At 43.0% G+C, this 22,535-nt stretch overlaps 1 protein-coding gene across 4 annotated transcripts in view; it reads right to left on the bottom strand.

Moving 5' to 3' along the window:
- The window catches only part of ATP13A3 (ATPase 13A3), a 138,346-nt gene that overhangs the window by 57,346 nt on the left and 58,465 nt on the right, over positions 1-22,535 (bottom strand). For all 4 annotated transcript variants that reach the window (XM_030574798.1, XM_030574797.1, XM_030574800.1 and 1 more), the window contains 7 exons: positions 21,929-22,102; positions 20,425-20,595; positions 19,936-20,006; positions 12,598-12,678; positions 7,519-7,588; positions 5,569-5,703; positions 623-695 (listed from right to left, as the gene is read on the bottom strand). In XM_030574798.1, the coding sequence (XP_030430658.1) occupies positions 623-695; positions 5,569-5,703; positions 7,519-7,588; positions 12,598-12,678; positions 19,936-20,006; positions 20,425-20,595; positions 21,929-22,102 (775 nt within the window). The remainder of the gene's footprint in view (positions 1-622; positions 696-5,568; positions 5,704-7,518; positions 7,589-12,597; positions 12,679-19,935; positions 20,007-20,424; positions 20,596-21,928; positions 22,103-22,535) is intronic.

The following is a 22,535-nucleotide window of genomic DNA, read 5'->3' as shown; positions in this document are numbered from 1 at the left end:
TATTCTCCATGAACTTATCTAGTTCTTTTTTGAACTTTGTTATAGTCTTGGCCTTCACAAGATCCTCTGGCAAGGAGTTCTACAGGTTGACTGTGCGTTGTGTGAAGAAACACTTCCTTTTATTTGTCCTAAACCTGCTGCTTGTTCATTTAATTTGGTGACCCCTAGTTCTTGTGTTATGAGAACAACGTCAGCAGAACCTGGAACAGTTGGCAATGTGGCTGCCAACGGAGGTTACAGCCCTGCTTTGATTCACTGAAAGGTACTAGAAAATGTCTCCCCGTGGGGTTTCTATTTTTATCCTTTAGGCCAGAAGTAGGATATTGCAATGTTAGCTATATGCATGGAGAGGTAGATAAACGAAAATGGGGGAGGGACACGAGGGGCTTGTCTTGACCTGCTCCAGCATAAATGCTGATCTGATCATCTGGAAGACGACACTCAAGTAGATTATCGTCTCCAACTTTTAACGTCACACCTACCCCTTCCTGAGCAGTGCTGTTAAGAGATCACAAGGACCCAATTACTTTAATCATACAGAACTATGCAAGGACCTGTATTGATTTTAAACTATTCATTAAGGACCAGTTTTAGATTTATCTTTTCAACCAGGAAAACTTACCTTGATTTGCTCTGCTGACAGAAACTCTGACAATGCTGTGAGCAGCCACCATGTCATGTAACATAATATATTGCTGGAAGGGAGGAAAAGAACAAGTCACTAATTAGAAGCACTAACAGCCTTCTAGATCCATAGAGAGACAAGATGGGGGAAAGAATATCTTTTATTGAACCAACTTCTGTTGGTGAGAGACACAAACTTTCAAGCTTACACGGAGCTCTTTATGTTTAGCAGAAGGAGCTAACATGGAACTCAAGGGACGATTCAAGGTGAAGTGGCTCTTTCCCCCCATGGCTGGGGAGATGTTAAAGGAAGTGGGAGTGTGGCAACTGGGGGGCGGGGGAGGAGGAGGATGGTTGTTAGCGGGTTACAGATTGTTGTAATAAGCCATAAATCCAGCGTCTCTGTTCAGTCCATGATTTGTCGTATCTAGCAGGATTATGAATTTAAGTTCCCAGACTCATATTTTGAAGCTGTTGTGCAAGTTTCCTTTGAGGATGAGGACTGATAGGTCACATACAGAGCAATGACTTTGTGAAGTGTTACAGGTGATAGGGTGTTTTTGTCTTTCATCATTTTCCTATGAGAGTTTATTAGAGTGCACAGTGATTGTCTGGTTTCACCCACATGGTTGTTATTTGAGCATTTAGTGTACTGGATGAGGTGCACCACATGTTGTCATGAGCATATGTTGGACACATGGATCTCGAAAGGTGTGTTGAGGGGGGTGCTGAGCATCATAGCAGTGGAGATACGACTGCAGGTTTTGCATCTGCTGCTCTGGCAGGGTCTGGTGCCGCTCTGAGTTGATGTAAGGGGCTTGCTTCTGATGATGAGCTTGGAGAGGCTGGAGGGTTGTTTGAAGTTGAGGTTCAGGAAAGATTTCTTTCAGGATCAGGTCCCCATAGAGCATGGGTTGTAGTTGTTTGAGGACACCTCATACGGGTTCCAGCGTGTGGTGGTAGGAGGCGGTTTTATTTCTGTATTGAAGCAGGTTCTCTTGGGGTATTTGGATGGCCTATTAAATGATGTGATCTACTTCTCTTGTGGAGTGTCCTTGTTTGGTGAAGGTGGCTTTGAATGTGTTAAGGTGTATATTCTGGACTTTCTCCTCAGAGCATATTCTGTGGTATCTGAGCACCTGGCTGTAGATAACAGATTCCTTGGTGTGTCTGAGGTGGTTACTAGATCTGTGAAGGAGGTGTGGTGATTTGTGGGTTTCTTATATATCGTTGTCTGTTGGGTTCCGTTATTGAAACTGATTGTCGTGTCCAGGAAGTCGATGCTCATGTGAAAGTGCTCCAGAGTGAGTTTGATGGACGGGTGGTAGTTGCTGAAGTTGTGGCGGAAATCTTGAGGGAGTTTAAGGTGTCTGCCGAGAGGATGAAAAAATCATCCATGATCCTTAGGCATATTATTGGTTTTGTGGTCCATTTGTCCAGAAATTCTTCTTCAAGATGGCCCATAAAGAGATTGGCATATTGAGAGCCATCCTACTACCCATGGTTTGGACAAAGTGACTGTTGTTGAATGGAAAACTGTTGTGAGTGAGGATGAAATGAATGAGTTTAATGATGTGTTTGAGGAGCATATCTGAGGGTTGTCCATTGTCCTGTAAATATTTGAGGCAGGCAGTCATGCTGTCATTGTGAAGGATGTTGGTGTATAGAGAAGTGACATCCATTGTGGTGAGGATGGCGCTTTGAGGGATGCTGTTAATGTTATAGTGTTTGTGAAGTCGGTTGTACCCTGGAGGAAGCTGGCCATTTGTGTGGTGAGCGGTTTGAGGATTGTTTCTATGAGTCCTGACATTCTTTTAGTGAGAGTGCTGTGGCCAGATTTGACGGGTCTTCCTGGGTTCCCTTGTTTGTGTGTCTTTGGAAGCATGCAGAAGGTTCAGGGGTGGGTTCTTGGGGAATGATTTTATAGACTTTCTCTTGGAGTTGTGTGTGGAAAGATTTGATGACATCCTTAAATTCCTGGGTAAACTGTGACGTGGGTTCTTCTCTGAGTTCTCTAGAGTAGGTGTGACAGACAGTTGCCAGTTGACACTGCATGTTCTAGATCCATAATCTATCATACCACAGAATAAGCTTCTTTAAATGACCTTGAACTGCATAGTACTATGGGACCCGTTCATGTAGAATATTTTAGGAAATGGATTTGGACCAAAACACCTGGAATGTGTCAATCTTTAAGGAGCAGTGCAAGGTCCATATTTTTACCCAGGCTTCTAGAGAGGGACTGCAAATTCACTGAATAAATGCTAATTAAAGCTGATCAGAAATTTTCTGATGAAACTTTGCTTCCTCAGACAACACTGATTTGTTGAGCCCAATATATTTGGGTTCAATGACATTTCAGCGAATCCAAGACAGTGTTTCCACAGCAGGGTGCTAGTGACCCCAGTGCTGCCAGGTTCACAGCTCCAGGGCAGACCCACTAGGGGACTGCATTAGAGCTGCAGACTTTGGCATTTCTAGAGTCTGTGGCTCGGGGCACACCTGCCATGCCAGGGTTTCCAGGCTCCCAGCTGCAGAGCCAGGAGCCTGTGTTATAAACAGATAGCTAAGGGTTAATGTCTCTTTTACCTATAAAAGGGTTAACAAACAGTGACCTGAAACACCTGACCAGAGGACCAATCAGGAGACAAAATACTTTTAAAACTGGGTGGAGGGAAGTTTGGGGGTGAGTTTTTTGTCTTGGTTCGGTGGCCCTTTTGGCTCTGAGAGTGATTTCTCTATCTCCAGGCTTTTTAATCTTCTGTTTCAATACTTTCAAAACTGGGTGGAGGGAAGTTTGGGGGTGAGTTCTTTGTTCTTTGTCTTGGTTCGGTGGCCCTCTCGGCTCTGAGAGTGATCTCTCTATCTCCAGGCTTTCTAATCTTCAGTTTCCAAGTTGTAAGTACAAGGATAGTAAGACAATAGGTTTATATTGTTTTTTGTATTTACATGTGTGTAGTTGCTGGAATGTTTTAAATTGTATTCTTTTTGGATAAGGCTGTTTATTCATTTTTTCTTTTAAGCAATTCACCCTGTATATTGTCACCTTAATACAGAGACCATTTTTATGTCTTTTTCTTTCTTTTTATATAAAGCTTTCTTTTTAAGATCTGTTTGAGTTTTTTCACTGGTTAAGGCTAACAAACGAAGGGAGAGGGAAAATCTCTTCGTGTTAGATTTACTAAGCCTGACTTTGCATACTCTCTGGGTGAGAGGAGAGAGAGATTTGATCGCTCGGTACTTGTATTTCAAGCACTTGAAGCAGGGAATATCCTAAAGTACCCAGGGCGGGGAAATCTGGGAGGAGGTAAAGAGGGGGACTGGAAGTGGGTTATTTCCCTTTGTGGTGAGACTCACGGCATCTGAGTCTTGGGGTCCCCCAGGGAAGGTTTTGGGGAGACCAGAGTGAGCCAGACACTGGAATTTTCTGGCTGCTGGCAGCGATGTCAGATCCAAGCTGGTAATTAAGTCTGGAGGTTTCATGCTAGCTTCTCATGTTCTGAACTCAAAGGTTCAGATCTCAGTAGGAAAGTTATGACAGCCTGGCAATCCTGGAAGCCCCAGGCTCCCAACTCTGGACTCCAGGGGTAATGCTACACTGAAATAAAACATCATGGCTGGCCCACGTAAGCTGACTTGTGCTCACAGGACCGGAACATCTACAGAGCCTGAACGTCTACACTGCAGTTTTACAGCACTGCAGCCTGAGCCCCATGAGCCCAAGTCAGCTGGAGGTGTTTTACTGCAGTGTAGTCATCCGCCTGGAGTCCTGGTGTCCCTGGCCAGGAATGGCAGGGCTGCTCCAGAGCTGCAGGCTGTCGGAGCCCCGCGCTGCTGAGTGAAACTGACATTGTCAGTTTCATAGCACTTAACCAAGCAGCTTCAGGTCCTGAGGAATAAAAATCAAAATTAATTTTGGGGTTTTTTTTGTTTCAGTGAAAAATCTAAAAATGTCAATTTTGGCTTAACCCAAACTGATTTTATCATCATATTTTTCGGTTCATCTCTCAAACTGAAAAATGAATTATTCTCTCTGCTCTAATTCTAATGCAAACATCATGCTCACTAATTTATATACATTTTAAAAATGCAGAGTTTGATTGTGAACCTTAAATGCTGCTGTTTTAAAAAAAAACCAAAGTCTTCTCTGACCTCAACTATTGAATATTGCTTTTAAATGATTCCATGGTAGTTCTGTCTTCAGTTAAGACTTTCTGACTCTGAATTCAGAGTCCCACAAACTATATTATAATCTCATTAATCTCAACTTCAGTAAACTGCAACCTCCATCTCGGCACTGAAAGTGGATCCCCAGATTTGCAGTTCACTGTGCGACGGTGCTGAGGCTAAACCCTCTTCATTCTCTCTTCCAAGGAGGAGGAGTCCATACAAGGTGGAGCAACCAATATCAACAAACAATCTTTTGTAAGTGTTGTAATGAACTGTGAGACTGAACTAGGAGTCGTAGTGTTATTCCTCCCTTTGGCCAACAGGAGATAAACATCCATAACGACCCAACCCCAAGGCCACATGTTTTTCAGTGTAACCTCTGTGTATTCTTTATGGGGGTCAAACTGAGAAACCAAATCCAATGACCTAGGAACTCTAGATCTGACTGCACCAACTTTCATAACATGGACCATTCTCTTACCCTCACTAATCCACATAAATTAGGTAAATTTTTGGAGATGTAAACAGTATCTCCATAGAACAGAGCACATGAAGGACTTTAGGTAAAGGATTCTTATACACTTTAAACATAGCTAATTGGTCTTATCTCCCTTTCTGGGGGAAAAAAGGGTTTGTTTTGTTGTTTTAAATATCGAGTCAAAATTACACACACAATGAAGTTAAACTTTAAAGGGGTTTTCAGGGAATGATTTTGAAATGTGTACTCTAGCGAAAATCGTATTATTGATGACAGCTATGTTAATTTGAACTTACCTTTCTAATGGTGTACAGTGAGCTAACAATGGATATCACAGACATAATCACAATCGCTAATGCATAGTAGTAATATTCATCAGTGAGCCACAATATCACGCTGAACAGTTGGAAAATGTAAAAAGGATTTAGAACCTGAGAGAGAAAAAGAGAAAAAACATACTAAGGTTACACCAAATGTAACCTTTTCCTATATTAGTCTGAAATAAATTCAACTTATTCTCAGCGGGAGAAACTTAGGCTTTTCAGTTCCTTCTGTCTTACAAAATGTTTTCGAAATTTTGCCTATGTGCATCCTGTTTCTCACAAACATCTCACTTCACGTGCCAGAGTAAATTATAAAATCAGAGTGATTTCCTTAAAAAGGAACAAATTCCAAAGTCAATGGGAGTAGCATGTGCAAGTGACAGCAAAAGTCGGCCAAAACATTTTCTCCAACTTTTGCTATCTCTGCTACCAATGACACTGAACACTTCACAGCATCCTCAAGAAAAAAAAGACAATTTTAACTTGACTAACAAGGGAATTGGTATCCAGACAACTGCACAGTTGGAGGTCTGGCAAGTTTATTTTCCTAAGGAGCCCAAACTTCAGGGGTAACTGCTAGCTCAATGAGTTTAAAAACCATGTTATCCATAAAAAAGAATAACTCTAGTCATTTGTTTGTACCTCCAAGAGAAGATACAAAGAAAATGGAACAAGATAAATATGCAATTTAGACTTACTTATCTGGTGAATACTCTTATTGAGTCTTTACCACGTTTACAGTTTGGGACGAGTATATTTAGTGCTCATGAGTAGAGACCTGGCAAGAGCCAGACGCAGCATGGGTTTTTGCTGTTTAACTCTCTCCACAGAGCTCTGATATGATCTGTAATGCTCTTGTTATTTAGACTCAGAACTGGCTTCTGGGACCCACAAAATGTGCAGCTGTTGGCTCCCTCTGATCAGGAGGTCTAAGAAATATTAAGGTCTGTCAGGGTTCCCGCCCCACTCTGAACTCTGGGGTACAGATGTGGGAACCTGCATGAAAAACCCCCTAAGCTTATTTCTACCAGCTTAGGTTAAAGGCTGGTAGAAATGTTGTGTTTCCCAAGGCACAAATCCTTTCCTTGTCCTTGGACGGTATAGGTGCCACCACCAAGTGATTTAGACAAAGATTCGGGAAAAGGGCCACTTGGAGTCCCTGTTTCCCCAAAATATTCCCCCCAAGCCCCTTTACTCCCGTCCCTGGGGAGGCTTAAGAATAATATCCTCACCAGTTGGTACTATGTGAGCACAGACCAAACCCCTGGGTTTTTGGGACACGGAAAATCAATCATGTTCTTAAAAGAAGAATTTTATTTAAAAAAAAAAAAAGTAAAAGAATCACACCTACAAAATCAGGACAGAAAGTAACTGTATAGGGCAAATGAAAAGATTTAAAAATACAGGAGGATTTCCCTCTAGGCTTAGCTTCAAAGTTACAAAAAACAGAAATAAAACTCCCTCTTAGCATAGGGGAAATTCACAAGCTAAAACAAAAAATCTAATGCATTTTCTTGCCTTTACTTACAATTTTTGTAATCCTAGAGTATCATTTCAGTTAGGGTTTTAGGAGATGTTTTTTCCTGCCTGGTCCCTCTCTCGTCCAGAGAGAGAACAAAATAAAGAGAGCACAAACAAAACCTCCCTCCCCCAGCCCCCCAGATCTGAAAGTCTCTTATGTCCTTCTTGGTCCTTTTGGTCAGGTGCCAACCAGGTTATTTGAGCTTCTAAACCTCTTACAGGTAAAGGATTTTATGCTACCCTTAGCTGTATGCTTATGACAAGGTCAATCTCACTAGTGAAGAAAAGGGTTAAAATTTACTTTATACAAAATAATCCTCATTTGAAACCTCGCACACATTCATTGCCACTCCAAATATTTATTAATTCGATATAGTACTTTTTTTAATAAAAAGTTCTTACCTCCTTAATCAGAAGCTTCAAAATGGAAGGCACTTTCACGGCAATTTCATTTACTCCATAGAATACTTTTCTGTATGAAGTCAGAGCCAAAAAGTTAGTTGCTCTCTGGTTACAGATAATTTATACCACACTACTGCTATTTTAACCTTGATTATTTTAAAGCACTTTATCTTCCCATTCATTTGAGAGTGTTAGGTGGTCTTTCACACAATCAATATTGCCTTTTAAATGCTAGGCGAGGATGAATAATAGACAAATGTATCAGCAGTGAGTAGAAAAAAAATTATGTCTGGATGAGACACTGCAGGCCTCGAATGTTAAGGTATTTATGATCTAGGTATACACTGAACCACAATCAAATTTTCTGGTGATGCCCAAAAAAATCTGAGAGGTACCAAGCATATAACAGAAAAAGAACCTAAACACAAAGTGACCTGAAGAGATAAAGATAGTGATCTACATAGAATGATATGTGATGCTACACAAAACATAGAACTGTTGAGAAGAAACACACATACAAAACCAAAGAACAGTTACCTGTAAACAGTAAGAGAAAGATTTAGAGACAACAGTGGATAGCAAACTACATGTAAGCGTGATATCACTGACAATACTACATAAACAAGAGATGAGCCTGAGCAGATTAAGAATAACTACAGGACTCTGAGAATGAGGGTGAAAAAGTCGGGAGCTCAGGTGGTGTTCTCATCCACCCTGCCAGGCACGGACAGACACATCCTGGAGACGAATGCACGGCTACACAGATTACTTTGACAGGAGGGCTTTCTTTTCCTCGACCATGATATGCTTTTCCATGAAGGAGGACTGCTTTTGTCCACCTGAGAAAGAAATGGAAGAGACTTTTGGGACATCAACTTGTCAATCTCATGAAGAGGACTTTAAACCAGTTGCAGAGGGGCCAGCTGACAAATGCTCATAGGTAAGTATTAAAATAGGTGACCCTGAAGAGGGCTGGAAGCAGGGGAGGAGGAGGAGAAATGGAAATTTACAACAGGGTCATAGGAATAACAAGAGGGAAATCTCTGCAGGAAACTGCTCACTATCTTAGAAGTCTATACACAAATGCAAAGAATATGGAAAATAAACATGAAGAACTGGAAGTCTCAGTACACAAGCTAAATTGTGACTTAAGTGGCATCTCAATGGCTTGGTGAGATAACTCTCGTGACTGGAATATTGCTTGTTCAGGAAGGACAGGCAAGGACAAAAGAGAGGAGGTGTTGCATTATACAGCAGGAATATATAAAATTGTTCTGAGGTCCAGAAAGAATTGAGAGGCAGACTAATTGAAAGTCTCCGGGTGAAGATAAAAGAGAGAAAAAAACAGGGGTGACATCATGATAGGGACCTACTACAGACCACCAAATCAGAAGGAGGTGGAGGATAAGGCATTTCTAGAACAAACAACAGAAATATTCAAAACACAAGACCTGGTAATAATGGAACTTTTCCAATAGATATCTGGATAGTAAAAGTAATATGGCAAAACACATGTCCAGGAAGTTCTTGGAATGTGCTGGGGACTTCTTTCAGATGATGGAGGAAGTGGTCAGGGGGACAACCATTTTAGACTTGATGCTGACCAACAGGGAGGAATTGGATGCGAATCTGAAGATGGAAGGGAATTTGGCTGAAAGTGATCATGAAATGGTAATTTTGTTATGATCCTAAGGAAAGGAAGGAGAGAGAGTAGACTTTAAAAAAAAACACAACCGACACTGACAAACTCACAGAACTGGTAGGTAAGGTCCCATGGGAAGAAAATCTAAGGGAAAAAGGAGGTCAGAAGAGCTGGCATTTCTCAAAGAAACAATATTAAAGGCACAATAGCTAACTAACTCAAATGTGAAGGAAAGATAGGAAGAATAGCAAGAGTCCAATATGGCTCCATGAGGAGCTCTTTAATGAATGAAAATCAAAAGGAATCCCACAAAAAGTGAAAACATGGACAAAATTCTATGGATGAGTACAAAAGAACAGTGTAAACACACAGGAAGAAAATCAGAAAGGCTAAGGCACAAAATGAGTTACCCCAGCAAGGGTCATTAGAGGCAATAAGAAAAGGCTCTATAAATACATTAGGAATTTACAAAAGAAGAGTTTCCTCAAGACAGTTAGGTCCACAGCATGCTGCAAAGTTACAGAGATATCTCGGTGCCTGGGCAACAAAATGGCAGATGAAATTCAATGTTAATAAATGCACAGAAATGCACATTGGAAACCATAATCCCAACTATGCATATAAAATGATGGGCTCTAAACTAGCTGTTACCACTCAAGAAAGAGATCTTGGAGTCACTGTGAGTAGTTCTCTGAAAACATCTACTCAATGTGCCTCAGAGTCAAAAAAAGTTACCAGAATGTTAGGAACCATTAGGAAAGGGATAGATAAGACAGAAAATATCATAATGCCACTACATAAATCTATGGTACACCCACACTGTGAACATTGCCTGTAGTTCTGGTCACCCTATCTCCAAAAAGGATATTAGAATTCTAAAAAGTACAGAAAAAGCAACAAAAATGCTGAGGAGTATGGAACAGCTTCTATATGAGAAGCGATTAAAAAGATTGGGACTATTCAAGCTTGGAAAAGAGGTAACTGATGGGAGATACGATAGAGGTCTATAAAATCATGACTGGTGTGGATAAGGAAGTTTTATTTACTCCTTCACATAACACATGAACCAGGGGTCACCCAATGAAATTAGCAGGCAGCAGCCTTAAAACCAGCAAAAGGAAGTACTTCTTCACACAACACGGAATTCATTGCCAGGGGATGTTGTGAAAACCAAAGGTATAACTGAGTTAAAAAAAGAATGTTAAGTTCATGGAGAATAGGTCCATCAGTGGCTATTAGCCAACATGGTCAGGAATGCAATCCCATGCGCTGGGTGTCCCTACACCTCCAACTGCTAAAAGTTAGGATGGGACAACAGGGCAGCAATCACTCAAAATATCCGGTTCTCCTCCCTCCCTCTAAAGCATATGGCATCACCCACTGTGGGAAAACGGGATACTGGGCTAGACTGACCATTGCCCTGACCTAGCAAGGCCTTTCTTATGTTCTTATAAGTAAGAGAAAGACAAAGGAAAGCACAGGTCCACTATTTAATGGGGAAAGCAAGTTAATATGACACCAAGAAGTCTGCTTAGAGTTTAATGGCTATTTTTGCTTCAGGTCTTTGCTAAAAAGGTTCATTGTGCAGATGCTTAACCCAATTAACTACAAGGGGGAAGGAACACAAGCCAGAACAGGGAAAGAACAGATTAAAGAATATTTAGATATGTTATATATGTTCAAGTTGGCAGGGCCTGACAAAATTAATCCTCATACACAGGGCCGGCGCTACCATTTAGGCAGCCTAGGCAATCGCTTAGGGCGCCAGGATTATTCGGGGGGCGGCATTTTGCCGGGGGGGCGGCAAGCGGCTCCGGTTGACCTGCCGCAGGCATGCCTGCGGAGGGTCCGTTGGTCCGCAGCTCCGGTGGAGCTGCCACAGTCATGCCTGCGGACAGTTGGCTACTCGCACGGCTCCAGTGGACGGCCCGCAGGCATGTCTGCGGCAGCTCCACCAGAGCCATGGACCAACGGACACTCCGCAGGAATGACTGCGGCAGCTCCACTAGAGCCGCGGGATCAGCACGGGGGGTGGCGAAATGACCGTGCGCCTAGGGCGCGAGAAACCCTAGCGCCGGTCCTGCTCATACACTTTAAGGAACTAGCTGAAGCAATCTCAAAACCACTAGCTATCATCATCAAGAATTCATGGAGTACAGGTGACGTTCCAGAGGACTGGAAATGGGCAAACACCCTACCTATCTTATAAAATACACTTAAAAGTCAGAAGTTGAAACAAAATTCCTCTTTATTAATTACCATAAGATAAGTGAGATGGGATGTACCAGGCCCTTTGAGGCCCCCTGCTGGAGGCCCCAAAGTCCCACCACACTCTACCCCAGGAAGGAGCAGTCGAGATGGGTCTTCCAGGCCCACCTAGATGGGCCTTGTGGAAGCAGCCAAACAGAGCCCAGCAGGCTCAAATAAAAGGACCTGCAGGACTGAGCAGGTCAGTCTCTGGCTGAGACCGGAAGGGTGCTCCTCCATGGTCAAAGGAGCTTGAAGGGCTGCATTTGCTAAACCTGGGAGTGAGAGGATCTGAGAACTCTAGCCCTAAGGTACCAGACAGAAGTAAAGAGGTCAGGTGGGATGAGGCCTAAGGAATGTAGCAGCAATCAAGTAAAGGAAGCAGTAAGTGGCTGCTGTGTTGGTCCCTGGGTTGGGATCCTGAGGAGTGGGTGGGCCAGGTTCCCCCTCCGGGCAGTGCTGGAGTGTCCCACACCTTGACAAGGGTTAAAAGTCCAGGAAAAGGGGCTAGATTTAAAGGGCCCTGAGACAGCACCACAGCCCTCAAATCTTTTTCAGAGTCACTGCTTCCCAGGATAGAGTCCCTCATTCTGTTAGCACAGCCTACATTCTTTGTTCCTAGATGTATATATTTTGCTCCCATTGTGTTCACCAAACCCAGTTTCCTGCCAACTTTATCACCTTCACCTCGCCAGCTCATAAGAGCTCTGTCATATCTCTTACTCATCTTATTGTATACGCAATTGATTTCTGAATCTTTTGACAATTTGTGGATTTGAAAAGATTATTAAGCATCACAAGAATTTCCTACCAGGAATTAAGCAATTAAAGCCTTTATTTTTCAAAGACAATAGGCACTGCCGATTCCACTGTTAATGGTAATGCTATTGCTGAAAAAATGATCTGACATGAACCCAGTTTAAGAGACTAGGAAAAAAAACACTTCTATCTATATTCAATGCCTATATAATCAATCACAAAGGAGACCATTCAAATTTAATGAGATTCCTCAATTCAAGGCTATACATGTAAAGTGTTCTTTTGAAGGGAAGTTTAACTTCCAACCATAAACACTGATCACACTGAATTTTATTCATTTATGAGAAATATACCATAAACCCAGCTATCTAATAACCATGTACCTTTCTGACATCTCTTAGATTCATATTTTAGTCTGAATATTGTATTACCTGTCGTCATGCACCTCCTTAGTCAAACCTTTACTATGTTCATTATGAATTGAAGAGCAGGAAGTAGACTCATCCAGTCCCCTAAAATAATTGTAGAAATTAAACAAGTTCTCAGAATCAAGCTTTTAGCTAATATTCTTTTTTAAAATATCCCATGAAGATGCTTAGGAACTGTAAAGACCAGACATTTGTATTAGAAGTTTAAGTTGCATTATACAAGAACAATATTAAAAAGCAGTCAGTTATGAATGTCATTCCACTTATTTTTGTCTAGCTACTGCAAGTATCAATTAGGTAAATTAAAGACTGAGCAGAAGACCACTGAATTCATCTCTTGGTTAGGTCAAGTCTGCCCTTTGGTTTTACATCACTTATTTTTTAATTTAAGTTTTTATTTTAAACACCTGTGTAACTAGCATTGGACGCTTCCACAAAAAAAACAGGCAAGAATTTATTTAATTTGTATTTAATAAAATGAATATGATATGGATTAGCTTTGACCTATAAATTACTATTCAAATCCCTTTTTAAAATTTTCTTCCAAGAGGCCTACAAAAATTGACAACAGTTAGACCACTGCCACAATGAAACCACTGCCATTGTCTCATTGTTTCTTTCTATCCCCTCCCACCCCCCCATACAATCTTAATTCAACCCCATTGTGCATATGCATTATGATACATTTTTAAATTATATGACATACCAATTTTCCCACAGGACCTCTGCCTCATTCAGTGCACAGGATGGATTCAATATTTCTTTTTATCTTCATCATTCAGTGTGTGGCCCCATGTATTTACTGCACATCATCCAAACACTACCCTAAATACAGAATTATTAGTTTCCTCATGGGTTTTCTATAGTGTTCATAGTATCAGTTTACCTCTTTACAAAGATTAATTAACGTATCTTCACAACATTCCTGTGAGGTGAGGTGATATTCAGTTTCCTCATGTACAAAATGAGGAACTGGACACAGAGATTAAGGCCAAAATTGTCAAAAGTATCCATTAATTTTGGACAATCAATTTAAGAAGCCTAAGGCCTGATATTTTAGAATAGTTAGTATTTTATAGCACTTTATATGTTTGACAATAGAGCTCCCATGCACCTCATTTATAGTTGTGAACGCTTAGCTCTTCCGCAAATCTGACCCCAGAGGTGTTAAGTTGGGTACAAGGAAAATGAGGAACACATGTTGGCCATCGGAGAAATTCTGTGACTTGCCCAGAATCACATAGGAACTCTGTGGCAGAGGCCACGACAGAATTAAATTCTCCAAGGGAGGCCTCAACAACAATGCAAACTTTTCTCTTCCTGCAGTTCCCTGCCACATTCACTATGCACTTTCCAACTTGTGCAACAAATGAGACAGGGGTCCTACACTGACAACAACCTCATTCGCTACACAACCCTGCTTCACTCCCAGAGCAAAGGAGAGAAAGTCTCTTGTACAGAGTTTCTGTGCCAGTGTGATGAGCAACTGCATAGGAAACCTTGCTCAGCTCCTGAAACCCGGGGATGGAGCACCCTAATTTACTCTGCAGGAATGGCATATGCACAGTCCAGTTCAGCAGGTAGGAGCTGTGAAGGGATGATGAATGTTCAGCGCACATGGAATCTTCAGAGAATTTAGCAGTCAAGCTCTAACAAACTTCTTCTAAACACATGCAAACAGATTTTTCAGAGGCTTTTTCACAGAAACAGCAAAAGACATCCATGACACACAGGCAGCCCCCTCTGCCAATTTCATATGTCTGCTCCAAAGCATGGAAGGGGTAAAGCTACTTAGGCCTGGTCTACACTATGCGTTTAAACCGATTTTAGCAGCATTAAACCAATTTAATGCTGACCCCGTCCACACAACGAGGCCCTTTATATTGATATAAAGGGCTCTTTAAACCGGTTTCTGTACTCCTCCCCGACGAGAGGAGTAGCGCTCAAATCGGTATTACCATATCGGATTAGGGTTAGTGTGGCCGCAAATCGACGGTATTGGCCTCCGGGCGGTATCCCACAGTGCACCATTGTGACTGCTCTGGACAGCAATCTGAACTCAGATGCACTGGCCAGGTAAACAGGAAAAGCCCCGTGAACTTTTGAATTTCATTTCTTGTTTGCCCAGTGTGGAGCTCTGATCAGCACAGGTGGCGATGCAGTCCCAAATCCAAAAAGAGCTCCAGCATAGGCCGTACGGGAGATACTGGATCTGATCGCTATATGAGGAGACAAATCTGTTCTATCACAGCTCTGTTACAGAAGACGAAATGAGAAAGCATTTGAAAAAATCTCCAGGCTATGATAGACAGAGGCCACAGCACAGTGCTGTGTGACAAGCGTAACAGAAAGCCAAAAAATCATATGGACGCTCATGGAGGGAAGGAGGGGGTACTGAGGACTCCAGCTATCCCACAGTCCTTGCAGTCTCTGAAAAGCATTTGCATTCTTGGCTGAGCTCCCAGTGCCTGTAGGGTCAAACACATTGTCCAGCGTGGTTCAGGGTATATGTCGTCAATTTACCCCTTCCCCCCCCACCACCATGAAAGAAAAGGGAAAAAAATCGTTTCTTGATATTTTTTTACGTCACCCTATGTCTACTGCATGCTGCTGGTAGACGCGGTGCTGCGGCAATGAATAGCAGCATCCTCTCCCCTCCCCGGTTGCAGACGGTACAATATGACTGCTATCCATTGTCATCATCAGCCCGTGAGTGCTCCTGGCTGGCCTCAGGTGAGGTCGGCTGGGGGCGCCTGGGTAAAAATAGGAATGACTCCCGGTCATTCCCGGTAGATGGTACAGAACGGCTGGTAACCGTCTTCATCATAGCAACTGGGGGCTGAGTTCCATCAGCCCCCCTCCCTCCCTTCATGTCTAAAGAAAAGATTCTGTACTGCCTGGACTATCATAGCAGCAGAATGCTGGGCTCCTCTCCCTCCACCGTTTAATGTCCTGCCTGGACTATCATAGCAGCTGGAGGCTGCCTCCCCCTCATTTTATCTCACTAAAAACTCAGTGTTTCTTATTCCTGCATTCTTTATTACTTTATCACACAAATGGGGGACACTGCCATGGTAGCCCAAGAAGGTTGGAGGAGGAGGGAAGCAACGGGTGGGGTCATTGCAGGGACACTCCCGTGAATGCCATGCAGCTCATCATTTCTGCAGGATCTGACATGGAGCGGCTGTGCTCTCTGGTTCTCTGATACGCTGGTTCTCTAGTACACTTGCCCCATATTCTAGGCAGGACTGACTCTATTTTTAGATAAACCATAAAGGAGGGATTGACTTGGGGAGTCATTCCCATTTTTGTCTTTGCGCCTCCAGCCAACCTCAGCTAAGGCCAGCCAGGAGCACCCATGACAGCAGCAGATGATACAGAACGACTGATAACCGTCATCTCATCGCCAATTTACAATGGCACAGTAGACAGTACAGAACGACTGGTAACCGTCTCTGCTACCTTGCAATGGCAAATGAATGCTGCTGTGTAGCACTGCAGTACTGCCTCTGTCAGCGGCATCCAGTACACATACGGTGACAGTGACAAAAGGCAAAACAGGCTCCATGGTTGCCATGCTATGGCGTCTGCCAGGGCAATCCAGGGAAAAAGGGCACAAAATGATTGTCTGCCGTTGCTTTCACGGAGGAAGGAATGAGTGACGACATTTACCCAGAATCACCCGTGACACTGTTTTTGCACCATCATGCACTGGAATCTCAACCCAGAATTCCAGTGGGCAGGGGAGACTGTGGGAACTATGGGATAGCTACGGGATAGCTACCCACAGTGCAACGCTCTGGAAATCGATGCTAGCCTCGGTACATGGACGCACACCGCCGAATTAATGTGCTTAGTGTGGCCGTGTGCACTCAACTTTATACAATCTGTTTTACAAAACCGGTCTATGTAAAATCAGAATAATCCTGTAGTGTAGACATACCCTCAATCAAACAACTGGCAGTTTTGTTTGTGGGGATTTTTAACAGAGGGGAAAAAACATACTTTCCCCTAACCTCGTTGTCTGAAACAGATGAACCATTTTAGCTGAAAGTAAAAACAAACAAACAAAATAAAAATCCACCACCCACACCTGAGGCAAACATGGAAAATCCAACCTAAACAGTTTAAGTCTGGAAAACTACAAGCAACTGAAAATAGGGTCCTATCATGCAAAGTGCTGGGCAATGTTACCTGTAGGCACTGCTCTAATTAAGGTAAGTTTTGGGATTGAATACAGACTTCCAGTTACAAGATCTTTGCACTCAATTGAAACTAGCCAAGATATATATTTTTGTCCCCAAAAAAGACAGTAAGTTTCCTTACAGTTTTATCACCACTTGTACTCTGATGCAGTGGTTTTGCTAACTTTTCATACTACTTTTTACAGATTTCTTTAGAAAGCAAGAAATGTTTGTGGGGCAACATGGCTGACAGGCTTTCACTGACGTACCAAAGTTCCTTAATAGTGGGGTTTTCGTTATTTTTGCTTGCCTCCCTTCCCCCACCCCTTTTTTTTTTTGGCCAAACACGAACTGTGTCTAAGGCCATGTCTACATCTAAAATTTTGCAGCGCTGGTTGTTACAGCTGTATTAGTACAGCTGTATAGGGCCAGCGCTGCAGAGTGGCCACACTTACAGCAACCAGCGCTGCAAGTGGTGTTAGATGTGGCCACACTGCAGCGCTGTTGGGCGGCTTCAAGGGGGGTTCCGGGACCGAGAGAGCAAACCGGGAAAGGAAACCAGCTTCGCCGCGGTTTGCTCTCTCGGTCCCGGAGCCAGCCAGCAAACCGCAGGGAAGGAGACCTGCTTGCTCGGGGTTCCGGGACCGAGAGAGCAAACCGGGAACGCCGCGGTTTGCTCTCTCGGTCCCGGAGCCAGCCAGCAAACCGCGGGGAAGGAGACCTGCTTGCTCGGGGTTCCGGGACCGAGAGAGCAAACCGGGAACGCCGCGGTTTGCTCTCTCGGTCCCGGAGCCAGCCAGCAAACCGCGGGGAAGGAGACCTGCTTGCTCGGGGTTCCGGGACCGAGAGAGCAAACCGGGAACGCCGCGGTTTGCTCTCTCGGTCCCGGAGCCAGCCAGCAAACCGCGGGGAAGGAGACCTGCTTGCTCGGGGTTCCGGGACCGAGAGAGCAAACCGCGGCGAAGCTGGTTTCCTTTCCCGGTTTGCTCTCTCGGTCCCGGAACCCCGAGCAAGCAGGTCTCCTTCCCCGCGGTTTGCTGGCTGGCTCCGGGACCGAGAGAGCAAACCGCGGCGTTCCCGGTTTGCTCTCTCGGTCCCGGAACCCCGAGCAAGCAGGTCTCCTTCCCCGCGGTTTGCTGGCTGGCTCCGGGACCGAGAGAGCAAACCGCGGCGTTCCCGGTTTGCTCTCTCGGTCCCGGAACCCCGAGCAAGCAGGTCTCCTTCCCCGCGGTTTGCTGGCTGGCTCCGGGACCGAGAGAGCAAACCGGGAAAGGAAACCAGCTTGATTACCAGAGGCTTCCTCCTTCCACGGAGGTCAAGAAAAGCGCTGGTGAGTGTCTACATTGCATTACCAGCGCTGGATCACCAGCGCTGGATCCTCTACACCCGAGACAAAACGGGAGTACGGCCAGCGCTGCAAACAGGGAGTTGCAGCGCTGGTGATGCCCTGCAGATGTGGACACTCTCAAAGTTGCAGCGCTGTAACTCCCTCACCAGCGCTGCAACTTTCTGATGTAGACAAGCCCTTAGACTTGTTTTAGTCTTAGGAGCTGTTTGTTTAGATGGCTGCTCAGTGTGGTGAACCGGTGGTTAAGACTGCTCCAGTTTGGTTAAGTCAGCAGTTAAGCCTCTGAGCTGTCTGCATCTCCCACTGTAGGAAGCTGCCGTTGGAAAGTGGAAAAATGGGACCATGTGTTCGTTTTGTCTTTCAGCATAAAAGGAAAAGCTTATCTGCAGGGCACTGGTAACTTTCTTCCTCAACCCCGATGCCCCATGCACTGCTACTGAATGAGGGAGGCGGTGGAGGTAATAACACTCGGGAAAAGCAGCTGGGGCTGTAACTCCATCTGGAAGCACTGTTAGGTCAACGATTTTCAGACCAATTTCATACCTCATTCTATTATTAATGAGAGAGTTCCAGCTCCGAAGCAGGATTAATGTGGAATGGCCGGGGTACATTCATAGAGAGCTGGATAACTGGCCACTAGGGCGTAATCCTTCCCTACCTCCCTCTGCTTGGACCTGACTGAACAGCAATATAAGAGGGGAGTATTCCCCCATTGTGAGCTCTACATTGAATGGTTGCAAAAGAAGAGAAATGTCTCTTAATGCTTGGCCTCTGAAACAGCTTGCATCCCCAGGCTTGCCTGCCTTTGGGAAATAAGTCAAGATCCCTCTGACCCTTCCAACATCTCTAATTTAGACTGTAGATCACTAGAAAACAGTCACAAGTGACGTGGAACACAGGGGATATGTAGAAGTAAATCAGAGTGGACTCACTCAAGAGCACACTATCCAGGAATCAAAAGTTATAGAAATATTTTCCTAACTTAACTCGAAGTAAAGAGAAAATTACTCTTATCAGTTCCATAGGACACCAAAACAGAGTTATGGCTAAGGTGCTTACAACCAGATTCTGCTCAAAATAAGATGTAAATAAAAAGTCTCAGAAGTGACAGGCCACAACGCTGTGATCCCAGGAAGTGGAAGTCATTCAAAACAGTGGTTGAGAGAGTTTTGAGCATCTAGACACGTGATCCAGACAGAGGACCTAAGCTTACTCACACTTCACATGCGGAATTCTCACCAATTCCAGCTGTGCCTCAGGGCAGATGGCTCAATATGGGCCAGGAAGGGGGAACACACATATAGTGGTGCACAGAACACGTCGGTAGGCTACACCCCTTCACCAACAACAAACCAAACCTTCTTAGGATATGTCTACATTGCAGTTAAAAACTCATCGCTGGCCTGTGCCAGCTGACTTGGGCTCGCAGGACTGTTTAATTGCAGCGTAGATGCCCAGGCGCAACCAGAGCTGGAATGTCTACACTGCAATTAACCAGCCCCACAGCCCAATCCTGCAAGCCCAAGTTAGCTGGCACAGGCCAGCCCCAGGTGTCGACATAATCTTAGAGATGTGGTGTGCTAGTCGGTGGATTAACCAACACTCCTCCCCTAGCAATCAAGAAAATCCTGAAGTTCATTGGGGAGATGGAAAAGGCTCAAACCAGAGAAAGATTCACAAGAAAACAGAATTGGAAAACAGTACTGGAATACTGTCATTTTTTTAAGCTTTTGGGGAACAAAGTTATGGCTACCAAGAAAATATGCACACTTGCTCTGCAAGGCAAGGGTAAAAAAGAAGTATTCTTACTTTATGATGGCAAAACTTTGGACTGCATCATTCCAGAAATACTTTACACTGTGGTGTGTGAAATAGCGAATCTGTAAGGCAAATACATGCAATTAGGCATTAAGCTGGCATCATTCAACATGGATTTCTGTTTAATTTAGTATCACTGTTAAAAATTTATAACAAAACTGAACTTAAATCAGGTACACTGTTTTAAAAATGAAATACAAAATGTTTCCTGTGTGCTCTCTCTCCAATACTGACAATGTATTTTATATAAGATAGTTTACTTTTCAATAGTCTTATTCTTTCATTAATCCCACAATATACTGAAGCACAAGATCTTTACAGTTTGTGACTTAAAATATAAGAGCACATTTCCCTACCTCAACCAACTGGCCTCTTTGGCAGTCTAAGCAGGTCACGTGTATTGTAATGTGTATGCATAATATATATTCTTTTCATAGCTGCCTTGAAGATTAAGGATTCAGATACCACAAGTCCACTTACAGGAGAATATTTGTTCGGATTGTTTCTATTCTCTTCAGCAGGGCTTTCACATGAATGACCACTATGGCCATTTGAAACTTTGTCTTCAATAGACTGAGGATTCTGTAATGGGCTGTCTCCCCAAGAAAGCACAATACGAATCTTTGCACAAAACCATATCCTGAATTCATCCTAACAAAGAAAAAAATTGTTACTATAGAAACAAAATAGCAGAATACTGTTTAATACCTTATAAGGATGCATCGACATGAACCTAGGGATATCTTTCTTGTCTGTAATAAGTACCAATGTCAGCTAGAAAACAAGTAAATTAGAAAGGTCCACATACACTTACAGAAATGAAAGACACCATGGGATTGATACCAAATTACCCCCAGGACAAGGTTTTTCCTTTTATTTATAAAAACATTTGACCACTCTAACTCCACATAACACTAGCAAAAAACTTTCAAAGCTCTGATGTGTGCTAGTGAACCCTCAGACTTAGTTTTGGAAACTTTTAGTTTTTATAAATAAATGGCATGGTATTTCTTCCATATATTCAACAAGAATGTATTATTTCAGAGCACAAGGGGGATTGGTTTATGCTAAGTGGGGGGGTGTCACTGGTATAGGGGATAGGAAACACAAAAGGAATGGCATGAGTGAAATGACTGCACCCCTTAACTATTTATCTCCATGTTTTCCTATTTCTGAGCTATTCTGAAGAATAAGATTTATTGTACAGAAATGTACAGCCTCAGCTCATGGTCTTCCAAAACCTAGGTCTAATCAATTCCTGAAATCTTCTATAACTCTAAAAGAAAACTAAGTAGGATATGAGGAGTAAACTTTGGAGGAAGATCGCATTCTTTAGAAATTTACATACACAAATTAAATTATACAATAATATTGCTTTAGCTAAAAAGGACACTGTCAAGATATTGCCTGTATATTTTTCACATATTTTGCCTGTACACCTACCTTATAATCATCTCTTCTTAAGAGTGAAATCAATTTCTTGATATTTCTTTTTCTCAACTATTTAATAGAGTTATGAATGCAAACAATGTGGAATAATGAGTGCATGACTATCAAACCTTTTGAAAAATCCTCCTAGTGAAGATGTTAAAAGTTTCTCTGAATGCTACTTAGTTTCTATTACTTATCCAGGCAAATACAAAATACTGAAGTATCAAAAGTCCTTACTAACAACAGCAAACGTCCTTTGGATATTCACTATTCTTCTCAACACACAAAGATACACAAGCAGAGTACAACCTTTTACAAGTTTCATAGCAAATAGAGTATTTTTTCTGAAGTCCTCAAGATTTAATTTACCGCAAAGCTTCCTTCATGTTTTCACTTTGCTTACAACTGGCAAACTGCCTCAGTCATTTATTTATAAACTGTGATGCAAAGGAAGTAATATCACTAGGGTTACAAGCCTGAGAGCTGATAACTAACTTTTCTGTTTCAAACACTGCATTCACAAAACTAGAGCACTTTCAGTGTACAAACTTACAGTCGTTCTCAGTAGCACCACTTCACAGTCCTTAAGTGTAGTCCTTTTGCACGTTGCTCTCACACGCCACTCAGGCATCCAGTAGAGGAGGAGGAGGAGGAAGCCACCAGTACAAAACACCCCTATAGCAACTAAAACTAGCTTCCAGTGGCACAGATTATAACCATAAATCTCCTGTACGGAAACAGGGAAACAAATAATGAACAAAGATATCCTTAATTGCTTCAGCTGAAAAATTCAGGAGTAACCTGTGACAAATGGTGGCAGATAAATGTATATATTTCAAAGGTTTTTCCTCCTTTTCTTTGCTGGCGAAGGGTTCAAAAAAGTTTATTTACTATATTGTGACAATTGCTTTTGTTCAGTCTGATACCCATAGAACCATTAAAACCCACGGAAGTGCTACATACTCACCAATTTAATAACACTGCAATACAAAAACAGACTCCTCCCTGGACTGCTCCTGAGGCAGTTATGCAAGGAAACTTGCGTTACAATCTAACCTTTCGTTTTTAAGGACCTGGTTCTGGTCCATGGTTCTGAAGATGTAAGGGGACATGGCATACAAGCCTGCTCTACACCCCAACAACAGCTGGGAACAGTTTAG

Source organism: Gopherus evgoodei, chromosome 9 (assembly GCF_007399415.2).
Source record: "Gopherus evgoodei ecotype Sinaloan lineage chromosome 9, rGopEvg1_v1.p, whole genome shotgun sequence".
Lineage (NCBI taxonomy): Eukaryota > Metazoa > Chordata > Testudines > Testudinidae > Gopherus > Gopherus evgoodei.
Note: the sequence above shows the minus strand (reverse complement) of the source record. Positions and strands in the feature narration are given on the sequence as shown.